We start from the raw sequence: 19,309 nt of genomic DNA, 5'->3' as shown, positions 1-19,309 counted from the left end.
AAAATCGACATTTCGGGCAGGAGCCCTTCATTGATGAAATGTCAATTTTCCTGCTCCTTGGATGCTGCCTGACCTGCTGTGCTTTTCCAGCACCACTCTAATCTTGACTCTAGTTAGAGAAGGCAGCAGCTTGTGACTAAGCTGAGGAATTATTTATCATAAGGATAGCACCATTTTTGGAAATAAAACTAAAGTTGCGGCCTTTCTCTTGCTGGTAATGTCTTTAGATAAGAGGTGGTACATTGGAAGTTCTTTGTAGAACTCATGAATGAAGATTGGTCTGTGCCTTAAATTCAACTGTATTTCCTCCTCTCCTACTTTGTGCTGTTTGAAGTGTCTTAGAAGAATCCTCGTCTTTAATCGGGGTAGAGAGTACTAGAACGAGGAAGTGGAGTATTACTTCCAGTTCTAAGTGCTGTGCTTTAGGCAAAATGCGAAGGCATTGTAAAGACTGCAGGAAAGATTTACAAGAACAATGAAGAACTTCAATCATGAAGGGAGTAGGACTGTTTCACTTGAAGAGAAGGCTGAGAGGCAATCTAATATAGTTGGTGAAAATCACGATGGGGGGGGGGTCTGAAAAGAGCAGATAGGGAGAAACTGTTTCCACTCATGAAAAAATTGAGAATAAAAGGGCACAATTATAGCTAATTAATAAAAGAAGCAAAATGACACAAGTAAGAACATCCTCACACAAGTGGCTAAGGTCTGAAATGCAGTGCCTGAGTGTTTGGTGGAGGCAGGTTCAATCGAAGCATTCCAAAATGAGCTATTAAAAACCAGGCATGGTTATGCGGAGCACATTAGGGGGCCCCACGAAGTGAATTGCTCATTTGGAGAGCTACTGCAGGTATGGTGTACTGAGATACCTCTTTGTGTGCTGGAACATTTCTGTGATTTACTAAATTGATGGTGGCATAAAAGAAGTGCAAAATCTCTTAGATTTCTGCCTGAGTTTTAAATTTGTCAAATATAGTGTCTGGAAACAGAATGAAATTGCACACTAGCTTAGTATAGGTTTTAACACCGTCTCAAACATCAATAAAGTATAAAAACCACAGAAAAAAACCTTTATTCCCATATGAAAATCAGACAAATGGGTTACATCAAGTAACTTGAGAAATTTTTATAGGAAGTGTCCACAGGACAGTGACTTACAAAACATAGCCAAGTTAGTTACATATCTTTCTAACAGAAACATAAGGTCTTTAAACCACATATTAAACACATTATACATTACAAATGAATACTGCAGTTACAGAAGTGTCATTACTGTAAACAAGCAAAGCCAAGGAATTTAGACACAAAATGTCATGAGGTTAACAGCAGCTGCAAGTAATATGCTCAGCTTTGCACTTGAAAAGGATGGAGTTTAGAGAGAAATATCAGAGAAAAGCTCACCTGCTTTGGAGTGGACTATGAATATAACTGGTCATGAACTGGCGAATCAAATGCAGGATTTTGGTTGAAATCAGACAAATATGAAGTGACATGTGGATGGTCAACTTCACTCAGGCTGAATTAAACATTTACACCTTTTCTTTCTTTTTATGAAGGCAGTTCCAGTCGCACAGATGCAAGTAGCTCTCGATTACCTCCTATATAAGCCTCGTCCCAACATACACTGTATACAAATATGAGCTATTTATTCCAATAGAACCTGATCCCCTGTCCACTTACACACATTCAACATGGAGACTGTTTTCATATCTTCACACTGTTCCTTTGGAGAAAAGAGTGCAGCATTAGAAGGACTGGCAGGCTGACTAACAGCCTGCAAAGTGAACACTCCTTCCAGCTTTATACCAGCTGATAGAATAATTAATCTTTTACACTGGGAGGGTTTACCAATACAAACCAAACAATGTAGTAGGGGAGACACTTAGCCAAGTATCCCACTGGATTTCAGAGCCTGAGCTCCAGTCTTCACTTACCAGGACTGGGCTGGAGTTTACCAGTAAGCCACATTCCAGTCCAAACCAGGTGAATCACTGGTTAGCAGTCTGGACCAGGAACCACCACAAAGTTTCAATTCCCTCCCACAACCCAAACCTCCAACCATCCTGAATTCCCCCCTCAAAGGCTGGATGTACATGGGTCATATACATGACTTTCCAACTCGACATGATTTTTTTGCTCAAAAGTGGTCCTTCCTAGCCTGATTGGCTCTGCATCACAACATACAGCTGATCCTCTGAATCACAATGTAGGGCTCCCTACTGCAAGTTTGGACAAATTAAATTCATTGTGTATGATAAGGATTTTAATTTTAAATGCTTTGCTGATAATTCACCTGTACTTACAGTAAATCATCTGATTATTTCTTTTAAATTGTAAATATTTCTGACATCAAGTTAGAATTAAATGGAAGGGCTAATGTTGTTGCAATGAAATAGCCAGGCCGTTCACAGCTGCCACTCTGTAATTTCAATATGAAAGCTGGAAAATCCAATTGCAATCTCTAGTTGGATTTATTCAGAGCTACTGTTTTGAACAAGTTTTTAAAAGAAAAGGAATAAAACCAGGTAACTGCAAACTCATCTCATTGGAAGCCAATAATGTTGTGGAATATTCAGCATGTGCACTGCTTTAAAAGCTGGAAGTGAGAGATCAGTTAATAATAAAAACTGACAATGCTGAAAATCCTGAGCAAGTCTGACAGCATCTGTGTTGAGGAAACAGTTAATGAGTTGAATTGCATACAAGATTAACAGACCAGATCAGTGAAACTCTAAGTTCACAGAGTCAAACAATGAAATCAATGACCTGTGAACCAATTTTAAAGTACTGAGATGAGATTTCAGAGTTCTATATATTTTATAAATGGCCCATCAGCTAACAAATGAAACCTCACTGTAAATAAAATACACTAGTGCTGAACAGGATTGAAAGTGAATGAAAGAACCTTGCAGGAAATCTGCAGCAATTGTGACAGTTTGAAATTTGGGAGAGGGAATAAAGAACATTTTTGAAACTTCTGTTGTATTTGGTAACAAGACAGTGTGACTGTAAATTTCAACGTGTGTGTGGTGGTCACTAAGGAATATTAACACACTGCTCGGATCCAAACTCTTCAGTCTCATTTTCTGAAAGCCAGTTATCCAAAGGTAAAGGGTGTTACATCTTCAGAATTTTTTTTTAAAAACAGCAACAGAAACAGAAACAGTAGTATTAATGAATCTATTTATCTTCTTCTGCCCTGTTCCGACATTCTGAAAAATTAAGCTTCAAGGATTAAGAGACACGTAAATCCTACAGTCCTTTCAGTTGACCATCGTCAGATGTTGTGTACAATGGTCCACCTATGCATAAAGCTGGGCTTACATCCAAACTGTAACAGTCATTAGCCAATCCCATAGCCTTCTCCCAATTCTTCTTCTGAAGCCATTACATTGTGGCATTGTGTTTCTTTTCCCGAGATTAAGACCTGCTCAAAGTCAGTCATATTCCGAACCAATAGTAATACTGAGTTCTTCACCCAAAATGTGTGTTTCGTGAAACCATTTATTTGTGTCCAGCACAACTAAAAAGAAGAGGAAAACCAAGTTACAACAGCAATGGTGTTGTCATGTCAGTTCCTGCTTACTTATTTAGCACGGTAAATGTCAGATCAACACAAAATTAAATTCCAGTACACACTGTAATTTCAATTTAACATTTTGCCCTTGGGCTGTATGCCTGACATTGAACTCAGTGTAAATATTGAGCATTAAAACTACGCTATGACATCCAAGAGTAGGGCATGTTATGTGCAGACAAGTTGAATTTTGTTGCAGTCTAAGTTAATAGGTTTTGTAATGTACTTTTATAAATTTGATGAATACATATTATTTTCCAAAACAGGTGTTAGATCAACATCACAGTAATGTAAATCTGTTATGAGGGGCTGTGCAGTATGCAGGTTCTGTAGAAAATTATATAAGGGCACAGGGGCTATCGCCAAAATAGTAACTTCTCACCTACAATACAAGTTGCCCAAATACAGCAAGTGAGACTATATATCAGCTGAAACCATAAAACACTGATCAAGTAATAGTGAGTAAACATTTAAACATATCTAATAAGTGCTCACAGGCTGTTTGACCAAATGTACAACGCAGGTAAGGGTGGGTGTTTGGACAGTTGCCTTTGCCCTAGCCCCAATTTTGACTCAAAGTAAACAACAAACTAACGAAATATGTTAACATTAAATCCCTACACCTGAGAAAGAAAGAACTTGCACAGATTTTCAAGACCTCATGATAGCGGAATGAAATACATTTGAAATGTATTTGCTGTTGTAATGTAGGAAACAAAACATTAAAAGGCTTACTGATTGAGGAATAAATATTAGCCTGGAAATCAGGAGAACTCTCTTGCTCTTCTTTGAACCCTGTCACAGATCTTTTAGATCTACTTGATGGGGCAGATGAACCTCAATTTAATGTCCCACTTGTGGTAAATGGGAATCGAGTAACCAAAATTTGCACTTCATAGCACCTTTAACACAGTAAAATGGTGCAAAACGTTTCACAGGAGTGTTATCAAAAATAATCTGACACTGGACCTTGTGATGATGCTTCTCCCTTTAGCAAGGTTATGTTGTCCTTGTTTTTTTACAAGAGGGGTTGTAAAGGCAGAGGAACTGACTTGTCTGGAAATGGTTACCTTGAACAAAGGCAGGGAGTGGCCGGTTCTCCAAGTTCAGGTTTCTTTTCTAGTTTGGTTTGTTTTAGCAAGCTATTGGAAAACTGCTGGGGACCTAGAGAAGCAGCTACAGTGAAAAGAGCTTCCATGCTTCAATAGAGGTCTTGTTTGAACTTTCTCTCTGAAAACTCTCCTGCCTGTAAGAATCTGTGTTTGAATTTACCTTTTGCCAAAGGGTGTGTTTATGAGATGTTGCAGAGTTTGGAATAGCTTCATTAAGTTGTGATAGAGTCAGTTGGCTTAACAAATCTGATAAGTTATTCTAAATTCTGTTTTCTTTTGTTTATGTTTCAACCATAGTGTGTAAATAAGTTGTTTTGTTTAAAGCTGAGTGGTTTGACCAGCTGCAGCACTCCTTGAATACCTACTTTATATCTGCCTAATACAAAATAAAGGTTAGGGCCTGGGCTACCTTCTTAAAATGTTTTGAGTTGGGTTGGGCTGGTCCATAGAGATCTTAGTGGGTGACCAAAAGCTTAGTCAGAATTGTCGTTTTAAGGAGCAACTTACATACAAAGAGAGAGACAGGGAGCTTTACTAAGGTAATTCCCGGGTTGAGGGAGAAGACAATGGTGTTATGAAGGAAACAGTGGATGAGGAAATGGCCAATAAGGTCTTGAAGGATTGCAGGGTGAGAAATGTGGAGGGACAGGCCATAGAGGAATTTCAACATGGGTAAGAATTTTAAAACGAAAGCATACCCAGACCAGCGATCCATAGAGATCAGGAAACACAAGGGAAAGGTGAATGAAACTTGATGTGACTTGGAATCTAGACAGCAGCTCTGGTGGGAGGCCAGCTGGGAGAGAATTGTTTCATCTGGGATCAAGTTGTCCAAAGGCATGGATGAAAGTTTCAGCAGCAGTTGGCCTCAGGCACAGCTAGAAACTAACAATACTAGGCGTGAAAATGGCAATCTTGGAAATTGAGTGGTTGAACGTTCAGCTTCAGATCAAATAGGTCATTAAGGTCGTAAATCCTTTAATTCACCCTCAGATGGTGGACAGAAAAGAAAACAGAAACTGTGATCAGGAAAACAAAGGTTTGTGGAAGGACTGAAGCCAATAACTTCAGCCTTTCTATTGGAAGGTTTCACTCATGCAACAATGGATACCAGAGAAATAGGATGACAAGTCACAGGGAACGAGAGAAACAGTGGAGGCTGAGCAAAGCTTTTTAACGTTCATTTAGAATCAGGCTCTGCTGCAATACAATCTGAAACAAAATCCAGAGTAAGATTATGTCTGTTCATGTCTGATTCCACTTTTAGGCAGAAAATTTAGTTTAATCTAATTTATATATAATTTGACTCAAGTGTCCAGGCATCAGAACAATTTTGTTTGTTTTTTTTTGTATCTCTTAGGCTATCATAGTAGTCTTGCTGAATACCAATAATTTCCTCCACAGAAAACCAAGAGGATTATTCCAATGAATGGCAAATTTTTGCTTTTCCCTATTTTTGGCCCAAGGTGTGGCCAAATGAAACCAAGACAAAAGTCAATCAAGTGCCAATGCTGCCATCAACATATGTGACCACTGTGAAGTCAGCCTCATTCCTTTCTAGTTCCTAAATTACATTAATGCTGCAAGTATAATTCATATCAAAGTTTAAATAGTGAGAAAGGATAATAAAATGAGTTACAAATGGTAACTATGGGGGTCTACTGCGTCATCTCTTTGGTGTCTTATTCATATATGTTCATTTCAAACTGGAAATGATACAGCAAAAACTAAAAGCTTTACCACAAAGATAGAAATGCATGAATGATTTTGATAAAGTCATTAAGGAACAGAAAATGACAGACTGAATGACCCATCCTTTCAGCTAATATTAATACACGTTCGGCAAACACAGAATTAAGCAAAGTGTCACGAGTAATACTAGCCACCTAGCGATCTTTGGATGTGTGATGAGTGAGAATTCACTGAAAGACTTTAAAAGAATTTGAGTTAAAAAGTGTGATTTATATTGACAGCATCTTCAGTAGGAGAGAAATTTTCCAACGTCATTTTCCAAAGTTGAAGTGAATTTTCATTCTGGTTTTGTACCTCTACTAAGGGATTATGCATCTCTGGAGGGTGGGTCGATTGATGTGTGGGTTGTACTATGCTGATTGGCACAGACCTACTTGGTGGATTAGCAGGTCTTTACAGTTTTTTTTTGTAAGATTAAATGCACTCCATTGCAGTAGAACAGAGAGGATACTGCATGCAGGTTGCACTGAAATAACTCTCTTGCAGGTGCAGAACAATACCAATCACAGGCTCTTAAAAAATCCCTGCAATTACAGTTGGACCCTTTTGTATGGACCATAAGCCGAGAGGATCAGCAGCAAGGGATGGTGAAAGAGCTGCAAGCTCAGCAGAGGGAAAGAGGAACAAAGAGCAGCAAAGGCCATGAGCCTGGAGGGTTGACAATAAGCAGGTGGGCTGGAAGAGACCATGGCCCAGCTTTTGGTGTTGTTCTGTTGGATTTTTCTTTTATAAACAATTCATATTGTTCAACCTTATTGAAAATAGTAGATGACACAGGTATTTCCATTAATGCAATTCGTTCTTTTTCAAATGAGTTGCTGTTTGTAGCAGCTGTAGACACCATTTAATTTGGAAATGGTGTCAAAGTCCTATGGGCTGTGGACCAAGATGTGGCTTTTTGTGTTGTATTACAAAGAAACAATTAATATTTAGAATGTTTATGCCTTTTTTATGTGCTTTCTATAAATACTATCGTGGGACCTAATGCTTCAGCACCTGTCATGTTATTGGTGCATTTACTTTGCATGATATGCATGGAAGGACATCACATAGTGGCTAGTTAGTAATGCGGTATTCTATAACAGTACTAAGTGTAGCACTTAGCAGGTGTTCATCACATTTAAAACTGTAGCACCTTTAATAAACTGAAATACCAACCATTTAACACGAAAGAAATATTAATATCATTACTATAAATCATGCACCATTGAACTCTTGGCTGCAGTTCAATAAATGAGCCAAATCTCTGACCAATGAGAACTCTTTGTTGGCCTCTCAGTTGTGATAATGAATTTCTCTTTTCGTTTAATCATAAACTACATAAATACGTTTGTTACTTATGCTTCTCGATTTTTGGCCTTCCTCTACTAAAGCAGTATCTTGTGCTTTGTTAGTTTTGCAAGTGTCCATAGCTCTTCACCCACTGCTGATGGGTGCTCTTAGACAGGGAGAGGTAACAGGCTATTCCACCACATGAAATATCACAGCAGAAACATCACATTCCTACTCATCAGCTGTTCCTATACATACACTTTTTGGAAGCAGGTGTGAAACACAAGCACATCCCCAACTATTTCCTTGTCTCACTCACCAATTACATTCCCCGACCTCATTTTAAGTCTCTATCTTGGGGGAAAATGTCCCCAAAATTACCTTATATTTTCAAACTCAGTGTCTGACGTACTGCTGGCTACATGGTCACTACAAATGAAATCTTAGTTCCTTTGCCTCCTTTGTCGCAACAGATCAATGGTTCAATTATAGAGTTAAGATCAATTAATTTAGCAAAGGAAATAATCTGGGACATTGTCAGGGTGCAATAGCCATCAGAGCTCTTCAGTTCAGATTTAGTGAGGCACTTGTACTTCAGCACTTATTGGATGTACATGTTAAACAAAAGTTAAATCTAAAATACAATTTGTTCCACTTTTCACGTCACAAAGATGCTATGTCCTCTTTCTACAATCACTCTGCTCAAGACTCTGGTAAACACTGCTTGTTTAGCTGGGTAGTCATCCCGAAGATTTAGTTCAAAATACTATACTTTTTCAGAAAAATTGAAGCCATTGTTTGAAAACTATCTGGAACAGCTCTGTGCATACACAATTAAACCTCCTGTCATTTGATCTCCAACCCAACAACAAATGTGTAATTCAAATATAATGCTGCATTCAGGGAGCAGCTAAAACCCACTGACAGACTGCCTTTATTTTTGATGTACAATGTGAATTATCCAGTATAACGCTTCAATAGCTCACTGGGCTGGTACTCAAGAGTGGGTCAAATACTGTAGAATGAGGCTTGGGACAGAGCCAACTGAGAGTCAACATGGAAACTAATCACCAGCTGATGACAGATTGCATAATAATAAATTGTAATGTTCCATTTCCAGGCACGACTGGGGAGACGGTGACAAGCCTAAACTTCTTAAAGTAATCAAGTTGAGGTGAGTGCCTGTGGATACCCCGGACCTAAGGTATAATCTTGGTCCCTGTGAATAAGGCTGCAAATTGTAGCTGTAAATGTGAAGTTCAGGAGTCAACGTTCTTTCCAATGTTAAAAACATTAGTTGGAAGGAGTTGTAAAGGTGCTGACAAGAACCGTGCACAACATCATAGTACTTACTGATCTGTCCAGGGTACACAATGGCTTCCAGAGAAGAACACTCGTAATAGCATTCAGCTGGAGGTTCCAGTTTCCAGTGTTTGATGCCTTTGATTTGGGCCTGCCATGAGGGATTATCTACATCATCAATCTAATGGGAAAATTCAAATTAGCAAGTAATTTTAACATTCAAATTAAGGAATTTACATATTTAAATCTGAATTTTTGTAATCTCTACACAGCGACAGGTCAGATAGGTCAAGGTCATAGACCTTCAGTTCAGTGGGCAAGGAAAAGCATAATTCCTGTGGCACACTCATAAGGTTCATAGAGTCACAGAGTCATAGTCATAGAGATGTACAGCATGGAAACAGACCCTTCAGTCCAACCCATCTATGCCGAACAGATATCCCAACCCAATCTAGTCCCACCTGCCAGCACCAGGCCCATATCCCTCGAAACCCTTCCTATTCATAAATGTTGCAATTATACTAGCCTCCACCACTTCTTCTGGCAGCTCATTCCATACACATACCACCATCTGCGTGAAAAAGTTGCCTCTTAGGTCTCTTTCATATCTTTCCCCTCTCACCCTAAACTTATGCCCCTCTAGTTCTGGACTCCCCCATCCCAGGGAAAAGACTTTGTCTATCTATCCTATTTATGCTCCTCATAATTTTATACACCTCAACCTGTTCAGCCTCTCCCTGTAGCTCAAATCCTCCAACCCTGGCAACATCCTTGTAAATCTTTTCTGAATCCTTTCAAGTTTCACAACATTTTTCCGATAGGAAGACCAGAATTGCACACAATATTCCAACAGTGTTCCAACCAATGCCCTGTATAGTCGCAACATGACCTCCCAACTTATGTACTTAATACTCTAACCAATGAAGGAACGCATACCAAACGCCTTCTTCACTATCCTACCTGCCTGTGACTCCCCTTTCAAGGAGCCAAGAACCTGCACTCCAAGGTCTCTTTGTTCAGCAACACTCCCTAGGACCTTACCATTATGTGTATAAGTCCTGCCAAGGTTTGCTTTCCCAAAATGCAGTACCTCACATTTATCTAAATTAAACTCCATCTGTCACTTCTCAGCCCATTGGCCCATCTGATCAAGATCCTGTTGTAATCTGAGGTAACCTTCTTCGCTGTCCACCATACCTCCAATTTTGGTGTCATAGCAAACTTACTAACTATACCTCTTATGCTCACATCTAAATCATTTATATAAATGATGAAAAGTAGTGGACCCAGCACCGATCCTTGTGGCACTTCACTGGTCACAGGCCTCCAGTCTGAAAACAACCTTCCACAACCACCCTCTGATCTACCTTTGAGCCAAATGGCGAGTTCTCCTTGTATTCCATGAGATCTAACCTTTCTAACCAGTCTCTCATGGGGAACCTTGTCAAATGCCTTACTGAAGTCCATAAAGATCACATCGAATGCTCTGCCCTCATCAATCCTTTTTGTTACTTCTTTAAAAAAATTCAATCAAGTTTGTGAGACATGATTTCCCATGCATAAAGCCATTTTGACTATTCCTAATCAGTCCTTGCCTTTCCAAATAAATGTACATCCTGTCTCTCAGGATTCCCTCCAACAACTTGCCCACCACTGATGTCAGGCTCACTGGTCTATAGTTCCCTGGCTTGCCCTTACCACCTTTCTTAAACAGCGGCATCATGTCAGCCAACCTCCAGTCTTCCAGCACCTCACCTGTGACTATCGATGAGACAAATATCTCAGTAAGAGGCCCCGCAATCACTTCCCTAGCTCCCAGAGTTCTAGGGTACACCTGATCAGGTCCTGGGGATTTATCCACTTTTATGTGTTTCAAGACATCCAGCACTTCTTCCTCTGTAGTGTGGACATTTTTCAAGATGTCACCATCTATTTCCCTACATTCTATATCTTCCATGTCTTTTTCCACAGTAAATACTGATGCAAAATACTGGTTCAGTATCTGCCCCATCTCCTGCGGCTCCACACAAAGGCCGCCTTGCTGATCTTTGAGGGGCCCTATTCACTCCCTCGTTACCCTTTTGTCCTTAATGTATTTGTAAAAACCCTTTGGATTCTCCTTAACTCTATTTGCCAAAGGTATCTCATGTCCCCTTTTTGCCCTGATTTCCTTCTTAAGTATATTGTAAACTTAAACAGCATCACGAAGCTGGAGTGCTATTTTGAGTGTGAAGCCTCAAATTGACTCAAACACAGCCAAGTGAGACACCTTCCTCAAAGAGTTACCACTCTCCTTCATGCTGGCATCAGGTCAGGTTCCCTTCCCATATATGGCTACACTGATTAATAACTGCTTTGAATCAATAATCAAGGTGTAAATGCATCCATTCACAAAATAGATATTACAGATGAACTGAGAGATTAAAATAAAAATCAAATCACATTCATCTTCAAAATGAAACCCTTTACATTTAACCTTGCTGGAAATCAAACTTTAATATATTTTCTACCTAAGGTGAAAAAAATTGCAGTTTTAAGTCTGAAAATAAACAATAAGTGTAAGGCTTTCTGCAAGACACTGACTAGGATGTTTTTAAACTATTTAAAAATGTTAATCCCACAATTTCTATCTTTCAGCATTTTTACTCAAAGTAAATGAGAAAGAAAAATCTGAATCCTGCCTCTATATAGGAACAGCAATTGGAAACATTTACATCTTGAAGACATTTTAACATTTGGCCTAAATAATTACCATATTATAATCAAAATGACTCAGATCTTCTGAAAGGAAGACAGTTGTTGCATCAGCAAATGTAGGAGGTGCACGTCGGGACCATGTGAAGTTCCGACACAGTTGGCTCCACAGGAACTGTCCTGGAAGTTGAAACTTCCAATGGGCAATAACCTGGCGTCGGGAAACCTCTGCAAAAGTCCCCAAATCTGAGTTAGAGTCAGAGACTTGGATGGTTCCGACTCACCTACCTTAAAAGCTAGCCATGAAAAGCTAGAGGAATTGAAAACTGCTCTAATTCTCAGCTAATTATTAAACTGACCTCAGCACTCCCCCAGCCCCAGACTCATCACTAAGACCCCATAGATCACAGCTCCCTACTCAATTCACCATGGAACCCAGCTTCCTCAACCTCCTTGAACCCAACCTGATGTGACCCCTGCCCCACTCTTTATCAGACTCACCTTAATAGCCTCAAACTCCTCCAAACCCAAGCCCCAGATCTACTCTTTGTATCACCCACTTGCCACCACAACACCCCCGCAATCTACCAGGCATCCTATGCCCGTCCAACTGTCTCTTATAATTTTAACCAATCTGCTACACTATCACCTCACCAACCTGGAATCCTACTTCTTCACCTGCCAGGAGAAAGTGAGGACCAGAGATGCTGGAGATCAGAGTCGAGAGTGTGATGCTGGAAAATCACAGCAGGCCAGGCAGCATCTGAGCAGCAAAAGAATCAAACTTTTGGGCACAAATCCTTCATTAGGAAAGGCCTTACACCTGAAACGTCGAGTCTCCTGCTCCTTGGATGCTGCCTGGCCTGCTGTGGTTTTCCAGCGTCACACTCTCGACTTCTTCATCTGTCACCTAACCCACTATCTTACCTTACACACTTACTTTCTCTCCATAACTGTCAAAGTGGTTTAAGGACATTCAAATCACAGAACGTGTCACAACAAAGTAAAGAGGGTGTGATTTCAGCATTCATCCACTCCACTGTCGGCCACAACCTTTCCTAACCTCGTCCAGCTTCGGCTAGGAGGCTCCAGTCCCGAAGCTTACCCAAGAAAGATAAATGGGCACCTTTTAGTCTGATTTTGGTGAGAATTAGTGATTCTCACTCAGATCAGAAGATTTGAACCAATGTGTAGCACAAAGACAAAGCATTAGAAGCCAGGTAAATGCATAACAATGCAGCCACAGATAAACCTGTAACCAATGGATTTGTAGCTCTGTGCTGTGTAAGCACATGCCAAGACTCTTATAATACAAAAACAGAACTAATGTTTTGTTTATGGCAAAGCATTCTAAAGATCTAAAGCCACACAGCTGCAAAAAGGTCTGGAAAATGGGAACAGGTCACTCCAGGACTTGTGTTGTTCTCTTGAATTGGAATGTGGAAGAGGTGGTGGGAGCCTGGGAACAAGGTTGTATAATTTGCTTGTCATTATATGCAAAAGGAAAACCAATATTATGATTTTAATAAAGCTTGCTATTATAAAAATGCACAGGTTACTGTCAACAAATTACCAAGCATTTATAGCAATGGTAACCAATAAGTAAATAGGTACTGAATAAAAAGAGGGAAGTGATATTGAAATTGTGCAAGGTCATTAGAACACAATGGATTATTGTATGCGGTAGGATATATCAATCCTGGAAAAAAATTCAGTACTGAATCAAAAGCTTCACTAAGGATTGGATGTTTCCTGATAGAGGAAGGTACAAAAAAAATTGGAGCTTTTTATTTAAGGACGAAGGAGGTTGGAAGGGATCTAACAATGATTTTTAAAATCAAAAATCTTTTGAGCAGGTTGTAACGAAGAGGATTTAGACTCAGATTATCATTGGAACATAAAGGTAAGTACAGAGCCAAAAAAACTAAAGATGGTGGAATCCAAAGTAGATAGGCAGGAGGCCTGAAGCGTTGACTTCTCTACCACCTGATGCTGCCTGGCTTGCTGTGTTCTTCCAACCTCTTGCCTGTCTATTAACAAAGTTAAGTAGGCAAGTAAGTTGTGATAAAGATATGAGGAGGCTACAAAAAGATGTGACAAATGAGCATAATGTGGGTAAGTAGAGAAATTGTCTACTTTGGCAAAAAGACTTCAAAAAAAGGCGAAATATTATCTAATTAGGAAAAGATTGCAGAGCTAAGATGCAGAGGAATCTGAGTGCCCTAGTGCATGAATAACAAAAAGTTAATACACAGGTCTAGCAAGTAATTCGGAACACGAATAGAATGGTTTCATTTATTGTGAGGAGAACTGAATACAAAAGTAGGGAGGTTACACCTCACCTATGCAGGACATTGGCAAGCCTGAATCGAGAATACTGTCCACAGTATTGGTCATCTTATCTCAGGAAAGATGTAAACATGCTGGAAGAGATGAGCTTTACCAGAATAATATTTGGAATGATTTGGAGGTGACGGTGTTGGACTGGGGTGGACAAAGTTAAAAATCACACAATACCAGGTTATAGTCCAACAGGTTTAATTGGAAGCCATAGTGTTTGAGGCGCTGCTCCGTTACCTGGTGAAGGAGCAGCGCTCCGAAAGCTAGTGCTTCCAAATAAACCTGTTGGATTATAACCCGGTGTTGAATGAATTTTAATATTTGGAATGAGTGAATCATATAAGAAAACGTTGGGTAGGCTAGTCTTGTTTTTGCTACAGTTTAAAAAAGGAAGAGACATTATTGAAACACGAGGTCCTAAGGGGTCTTGACAGGTTAGATACGGAGTGAATATTTCTGCCTATGACAGAACCTACAACTAGGGGTCACGTTTTTACAAAATCAGGGCATGCCCAGTTAAAACAAAGATTACAGAAAAGCTTTTTTCTCTTAGAAGATGGAGTCTTTGGAACTCTCTTCCTGAAGAGTTAGTGAAAGCAGTCCTTGAATATTTTTAAGGCAGAGATTCTTGTTAAGCAAGGGGATAAAAGGATCGTAGGAGTAGACAGAAATACCAAATTTGATGGTACAATTTAATCTTTGAAGTGGTGGAGCAGGCTCAAGGGGGCTGATTGACTAAGTCATGCTGCATGTTTTCAGTATTTTCATGAGAAAAGGTATAGAGAGTACGAAGTGAGTCTTGGGGACAGGGAAATTGAAAATAATGTGTTCCTCATACAGAGGGGCTAAAAAAAATACAACAGTGAGACAAGGAATACAATAACAGTTGAAAGAAGTGACATTGTATTTGAAATGAGTTACTAGGAATACAGCACGTTTTGACAAAGACAAATTCCATGTTTTAAGGCTGGGTTGGTGGTATGATAGGATATATTACAATAGATTTACCTTCCTAAACATGTGACAACATGACTGATGTTCGTGGCCTACAACATGCAGTCCATTTTAGATTAGATTAGATTACATTACATTACAGTGTGGAAACAACACCGACCCGCCGAAGCGCAACCCACCCATACCCCTACATTTACTCCTTACCTAACATTAGGGGCAATTTAGCATGGCCAATTCGCCAATTCACCTGACCTGCACATCTTGGGACTGTGGGAGAAAACCAGAGCACCCGGAGGAAACCCACGCAGACACAGGGAGAACATGCAAACTCCACACAGTCAGTCACCTGAGGCAGGAATTAAACCTGGGTCTCAGGCACTGTGAGGCAGCAGTGCTAACCACTGTGCCACCGTGCTGCCCACAACAGTGGCACAGGTAAATACAAATGAAATGTTCTAAGATGCCTCTAAACTGAAATTCTAAAGCCTAATTTGCAGCAACAAGACAAAAGAGAGAGGCCCCAATTTGTGTAGACATTTTACTGCATAGGTCAAAAATTATCTGGCCAAAGGGCAAATGTGCAGTCAGTCACAGTTTCTCACTCTTACATGCATGTGGGCTCCATGCCCTGGTACTCCCATGAATATCCAATCCATTTTACTGGATTCAGAAATGGCTGGGATAAAATATGGTCGCTTATAGTGCTGTCTCAGGATACTTGCTGCACTGGAATCACAGTTACTCCTGTGAAACAAAAGCAGAATAAACAATCAGCAAATGGAAATCGTATCCCTCTTCCTCCTGCAGCCCCACATGTCCCATCCCACAAGCCTGTACAAGTAGATTACACATAGCAACATATCACTGTACCCAAGGAAGCAGGAAAGCCTCAACAATATAGTACTCCACATTCATCACCAATAACCTGCCCAGACTGGACAGTGAGATAAATAATTTGGGGTGGACTGGAAACTTTCTCCCTGATACCAGCTTTTACTATATTCGGGCTTAGTGCAAGTTCTATGGTGCATCCTGCTCTGTAGTGTGATGAATGCTACATCTGAACATTCAGTTATGATCACTTTGGACATGATGTTGCTTATGTGAACTGTCAAGTGAAAGGAACTGACTAACTCAGGAGTCACAATGCTGGAACAGCATAACCGCCAGCCCTGCAAACAAAGGCACTTCCATTTGCCTGCTATCCTAATTCTATAATGAAGGGAGAAATCAATTTTACTTGTCATATAAAAGAATTAATCACATGATGAACAGTTAATGGATCAATTAGTAATAAATTTACAACTGACAGCGTTTTTCTAATGAGACAGCTAGAACTATGGTGGCTTTACCTTTATGCAAGATGGCCACAATGCAAGGTTGAATAAGAGCCTACCCTTTACACGTAAGATTTATTTACTGAGACACATTCCAAAAATGCATCTTCAATTCTATATCAACACATTTACAGTTTGCCGCTATAAAAAGGAGCACAAGTGAATTCCCAGGTAAAACCAGCACCTTCACATAATTAAACATCCAATTAATGTCTCATTAACAATTTATCTGCAAACTTGCTGTGAGCTCATGTAGTAACCTGCCAGAGGTTATGTTGCAAGCTTTCTTTAGTTCAAACAGAACAGTATCCTGCGCAAATTATATCTTAATACAGGTTATAATCACACATGTGACTGCAGGTGACATAGCCTCAAGACCAACAGTCAGATTCTTGGGCTAAGATGTTATTTTGGACATTGGAACTGCTGCAATTTCTTAACTTAGCCAACTTTATCATTGATCCCGTGTTTCGATTTGGAAGGGACAGATGTGGTAAAGGAATTAACAGGGCAGATTTCCTTCTTTATCTAATCATTTTAAAACCAATATTGTCTATGTGTTGTAGCAGCGAATTAGCCATGAATAATCAGCTCAAACAACAAAGTTCTACCCTAATCTATAATTACCTGATGCATCTTAGTATTTACGGTATCACTGTGGCTTGAACTGTTAACTCTGTTTCTCTTCCTCACACTCCCATGCCCCCAATCTGAAAGCTTCCAACATTTCCTTCCTCTTGCCTACATATTACAGTGACCCTTTTTCACTGCTGAAACTGGAGGAAAAGTATACGACAGCTAGAGCAAAACAGAGCATATACCACTCTGACCTTTTACCATGTGTATATGTGACAGCAGTATAAAATCGGAAATCCTGATCACCACACAAGCAATTCTACTGAAACTAAATCAGATCTGGACTTCAACATTAAAGTAGGGCTTCATGTAAAATTAATGTATGTGTCCTAATTTCCTCTCCAGGCAAGTTGGACACATGATTATTATGGGTATTTCAAAAAGAGTCCACAAAACCAAAAGCAAGAACAGAACAGTTAACATTTCGGGTCCAGTTCTTTGTTTTACTAAACTAATTTCACTTTCAATCCACTGTTCTTTTGTGGACTTAAAATTTATCCGATCCCCAAGACAATCACCAACCTGCCCTTGCTCATCAGTCAGGTTGCCTGTGTGTTTTGTACGTGCCTGCGTGTTTGTTTGTACGTACGTGCACGTGCTTTGTGTGTATCCGTGTGTGCGCTTTGTGTGTGTGCGCTTTGTATGTGTGCGCGCGCGTTCTTTGCGTCAGTGTACACGTGCTTTGTATGTGTCTGTGTGCGCGCGTGCGCTTTGTGTGTTTTGCATTTGTCTGTGTGTGCATGTTTGTAAGTGTCAACGTGCATGTGTTTTGTATGCGTCTGTGTATGTGCATTTTGTATATCTGTGTGTGCATGCTTTGTATGTGTCTGTGTGCGTGCTTTACATGTGTGTTTTGCTTGTGTCTGTGGGCGTGCACATTTGTATGTGTCTGTGCATGCGTGCCTTGTACATGTGTGTGCGCACGCCCACGTTGTGTATGTGTCTGTGTGCATGTGTTTTGTATGTGTCTGTATGCGTGCGTTTTGTATGTGTCTGTGTGCGTGCTTTGCATGTGTAGGTGTGCGCACCTTGTGTGTGTGCGCGCGTTTTGCATGTGTCTGTGTGCATGTGCATTTTGCATGTGTGTGTGCACGCTTTGTATGCGTCGGTGTGTGCGCCTTGCAAGTGTCTGTGCACTTGCACTTTGTATGTGTAGGTGTGCATTTTGCATGTGTCTGTTCGTGTGCACGTTTTGCATGTGTGCGCGTTTTGCATGTGTGCGTGCATTTTATATGTGTCTGTGTGGGCACATTTTGTATGTATGTGTCTGTGTGCATGCTGCGTGTGTGCTTGCTTCGTCTGTGTGTGTGCATTTTGTATGTGTCTGCGTATGTGCGTGTTTTGTATGTGTGTGCATTTTGTATATGTCTGTGTGTACACTTTGTGTGCGTTTTGTATGTGTGCGCTCTTTGTGCACATTTTGCATGTGTCCTAGTGTTTTGTGTGTGTGTGTGTGTTTTGTATGTGTCCTAGAGTTATGTGTGTGTGTGTGTTTTGTTTGTGTTTGTGTTTGTGTCTGTGTCTGCCTCTGAACTGTGCAAGAACACTGGAAGTGTCCCACGCACCATCCAATGTACCACGGCTTGGCCTTGCTGTCCATGCCGGCGGCACGGCCGGCCTCCATACTGAAGACATCGCCGAGGTTCACGAACTCGGTGTCGTAGGGGAAGAACTGGCACTCGCTGGCGCTGCTGTCCAGGGCCCGGCTCTCGTTGTCGTAGATCCGTGTGAAGAACTCGAAGCTGAAGATCTCCCTGGCGGACCAGTTCCTCTGGCCGTCCTCCACCACCACCGGCTGCATGGAGTAGGCGTACGCCCGCAGGAACTCCTCGTGACTCAGGTTACTCCGCCGGTCGACGCCGGTGATGTTGCGGCAGACGCGGCAGTCCAGGGGCCGGCGGAACGGGTTGTGCAGCTCGCCCAGGCCCAGAGCGCACATCTGGGTGTGGGGCGGCAGGCCGCGGATCCAGAACCACAGGCGGAGGCCGGGCTGGAGGAGCGGGCCACCCAGGAGGAGGACCAGGAGCAGGAGGGCGGCCGAGGCGTGCAGGCCGCGCCAGGCGCCGGAGCGGGAGCGGCCCAGCAGCTTCTGCACCGACGGCAGCCCCGCGACGTCCCTCTGGCTGAGGCCGCAGCGCAAGGCCAGAGAGACCAGCTCGGCGAGCTCCTCCCGGCTCAGTTTGCGGTCCACTGCCGCCATGTTCACCCGCAGCCGCTTCCCGAATAACAGCAAAAACACCGCGGGGCCGACATAAACACCGACTTCACCGTCCGCCCTCACACATCAACCATCGCCACTCACTGGTCACAGCCGCTTACCTGCTGCACCAATC

The 19,309-nt window shown here is 41.2% G+C and overlaps 1 protein-coding gene across 2 annotated transcripts; it reads right to left on the bottom strand.

Moving 5' to 3' along the window:
- Nucleotides 1-1,054: 1,054 nt before the first annotated feature.
- LOC122558491 lies at nt 1,055-19,289 on the bottom strand. 2 transcript variants are annotated; one of them, XM_043707134.1, is made up of 4 exons: nt 18,542-19,289; nt 15,612-15,747; nt 9,067-9,196; nt 3,352-3,523 (listed from the first exon to the last, which is right to left on the bottom strand). In XM_043707134.1, exons 1-4 carry the CDS (start codon nt 19,174-19,176, stop codon nt 3,438-3,440), a joined length of 987 nt encoding a protein of 328 aa, XP_043563069.1. In that variant the 5' UTR covers nt 19,177-19,289; the 3' UTR covers nt 3,352-3,437. The 2 variants fall into 2 exon arrangements, with proteins under 2 accessions (XP_043563070.1, XP_043563069.1); XM_043707135.1 differs by lacking the exon at nt 9,067-9,196 and having other exon boundaries at nt 1,055-3,523.
- Nucleotides 19,290-19,309: the final 20 nt, after the last annotated feature.

The sequence above is a fragment of the Chiloscyllium plagiosum genome, chromosome 17, assembly GCF_004010195.1.
Source record: "Chiloscyllium plagiosum isolate BGI_BamShark_2017 chromosome 17, ASM401019v2, whole genome shotgun sequence".
Taxonomy (NCBI): Eukaryota; Metazoa; Chordata; class Chondrichthyes; order Orectolobiformes; family Hemiscylliidae; genus Chiloscyllium; species Chiloscyllium plagiosum.
Note: the sequence above shows the minus strand (reverse complement) of the source record. Positions and strands in the feature narration are given on the sequence as shown.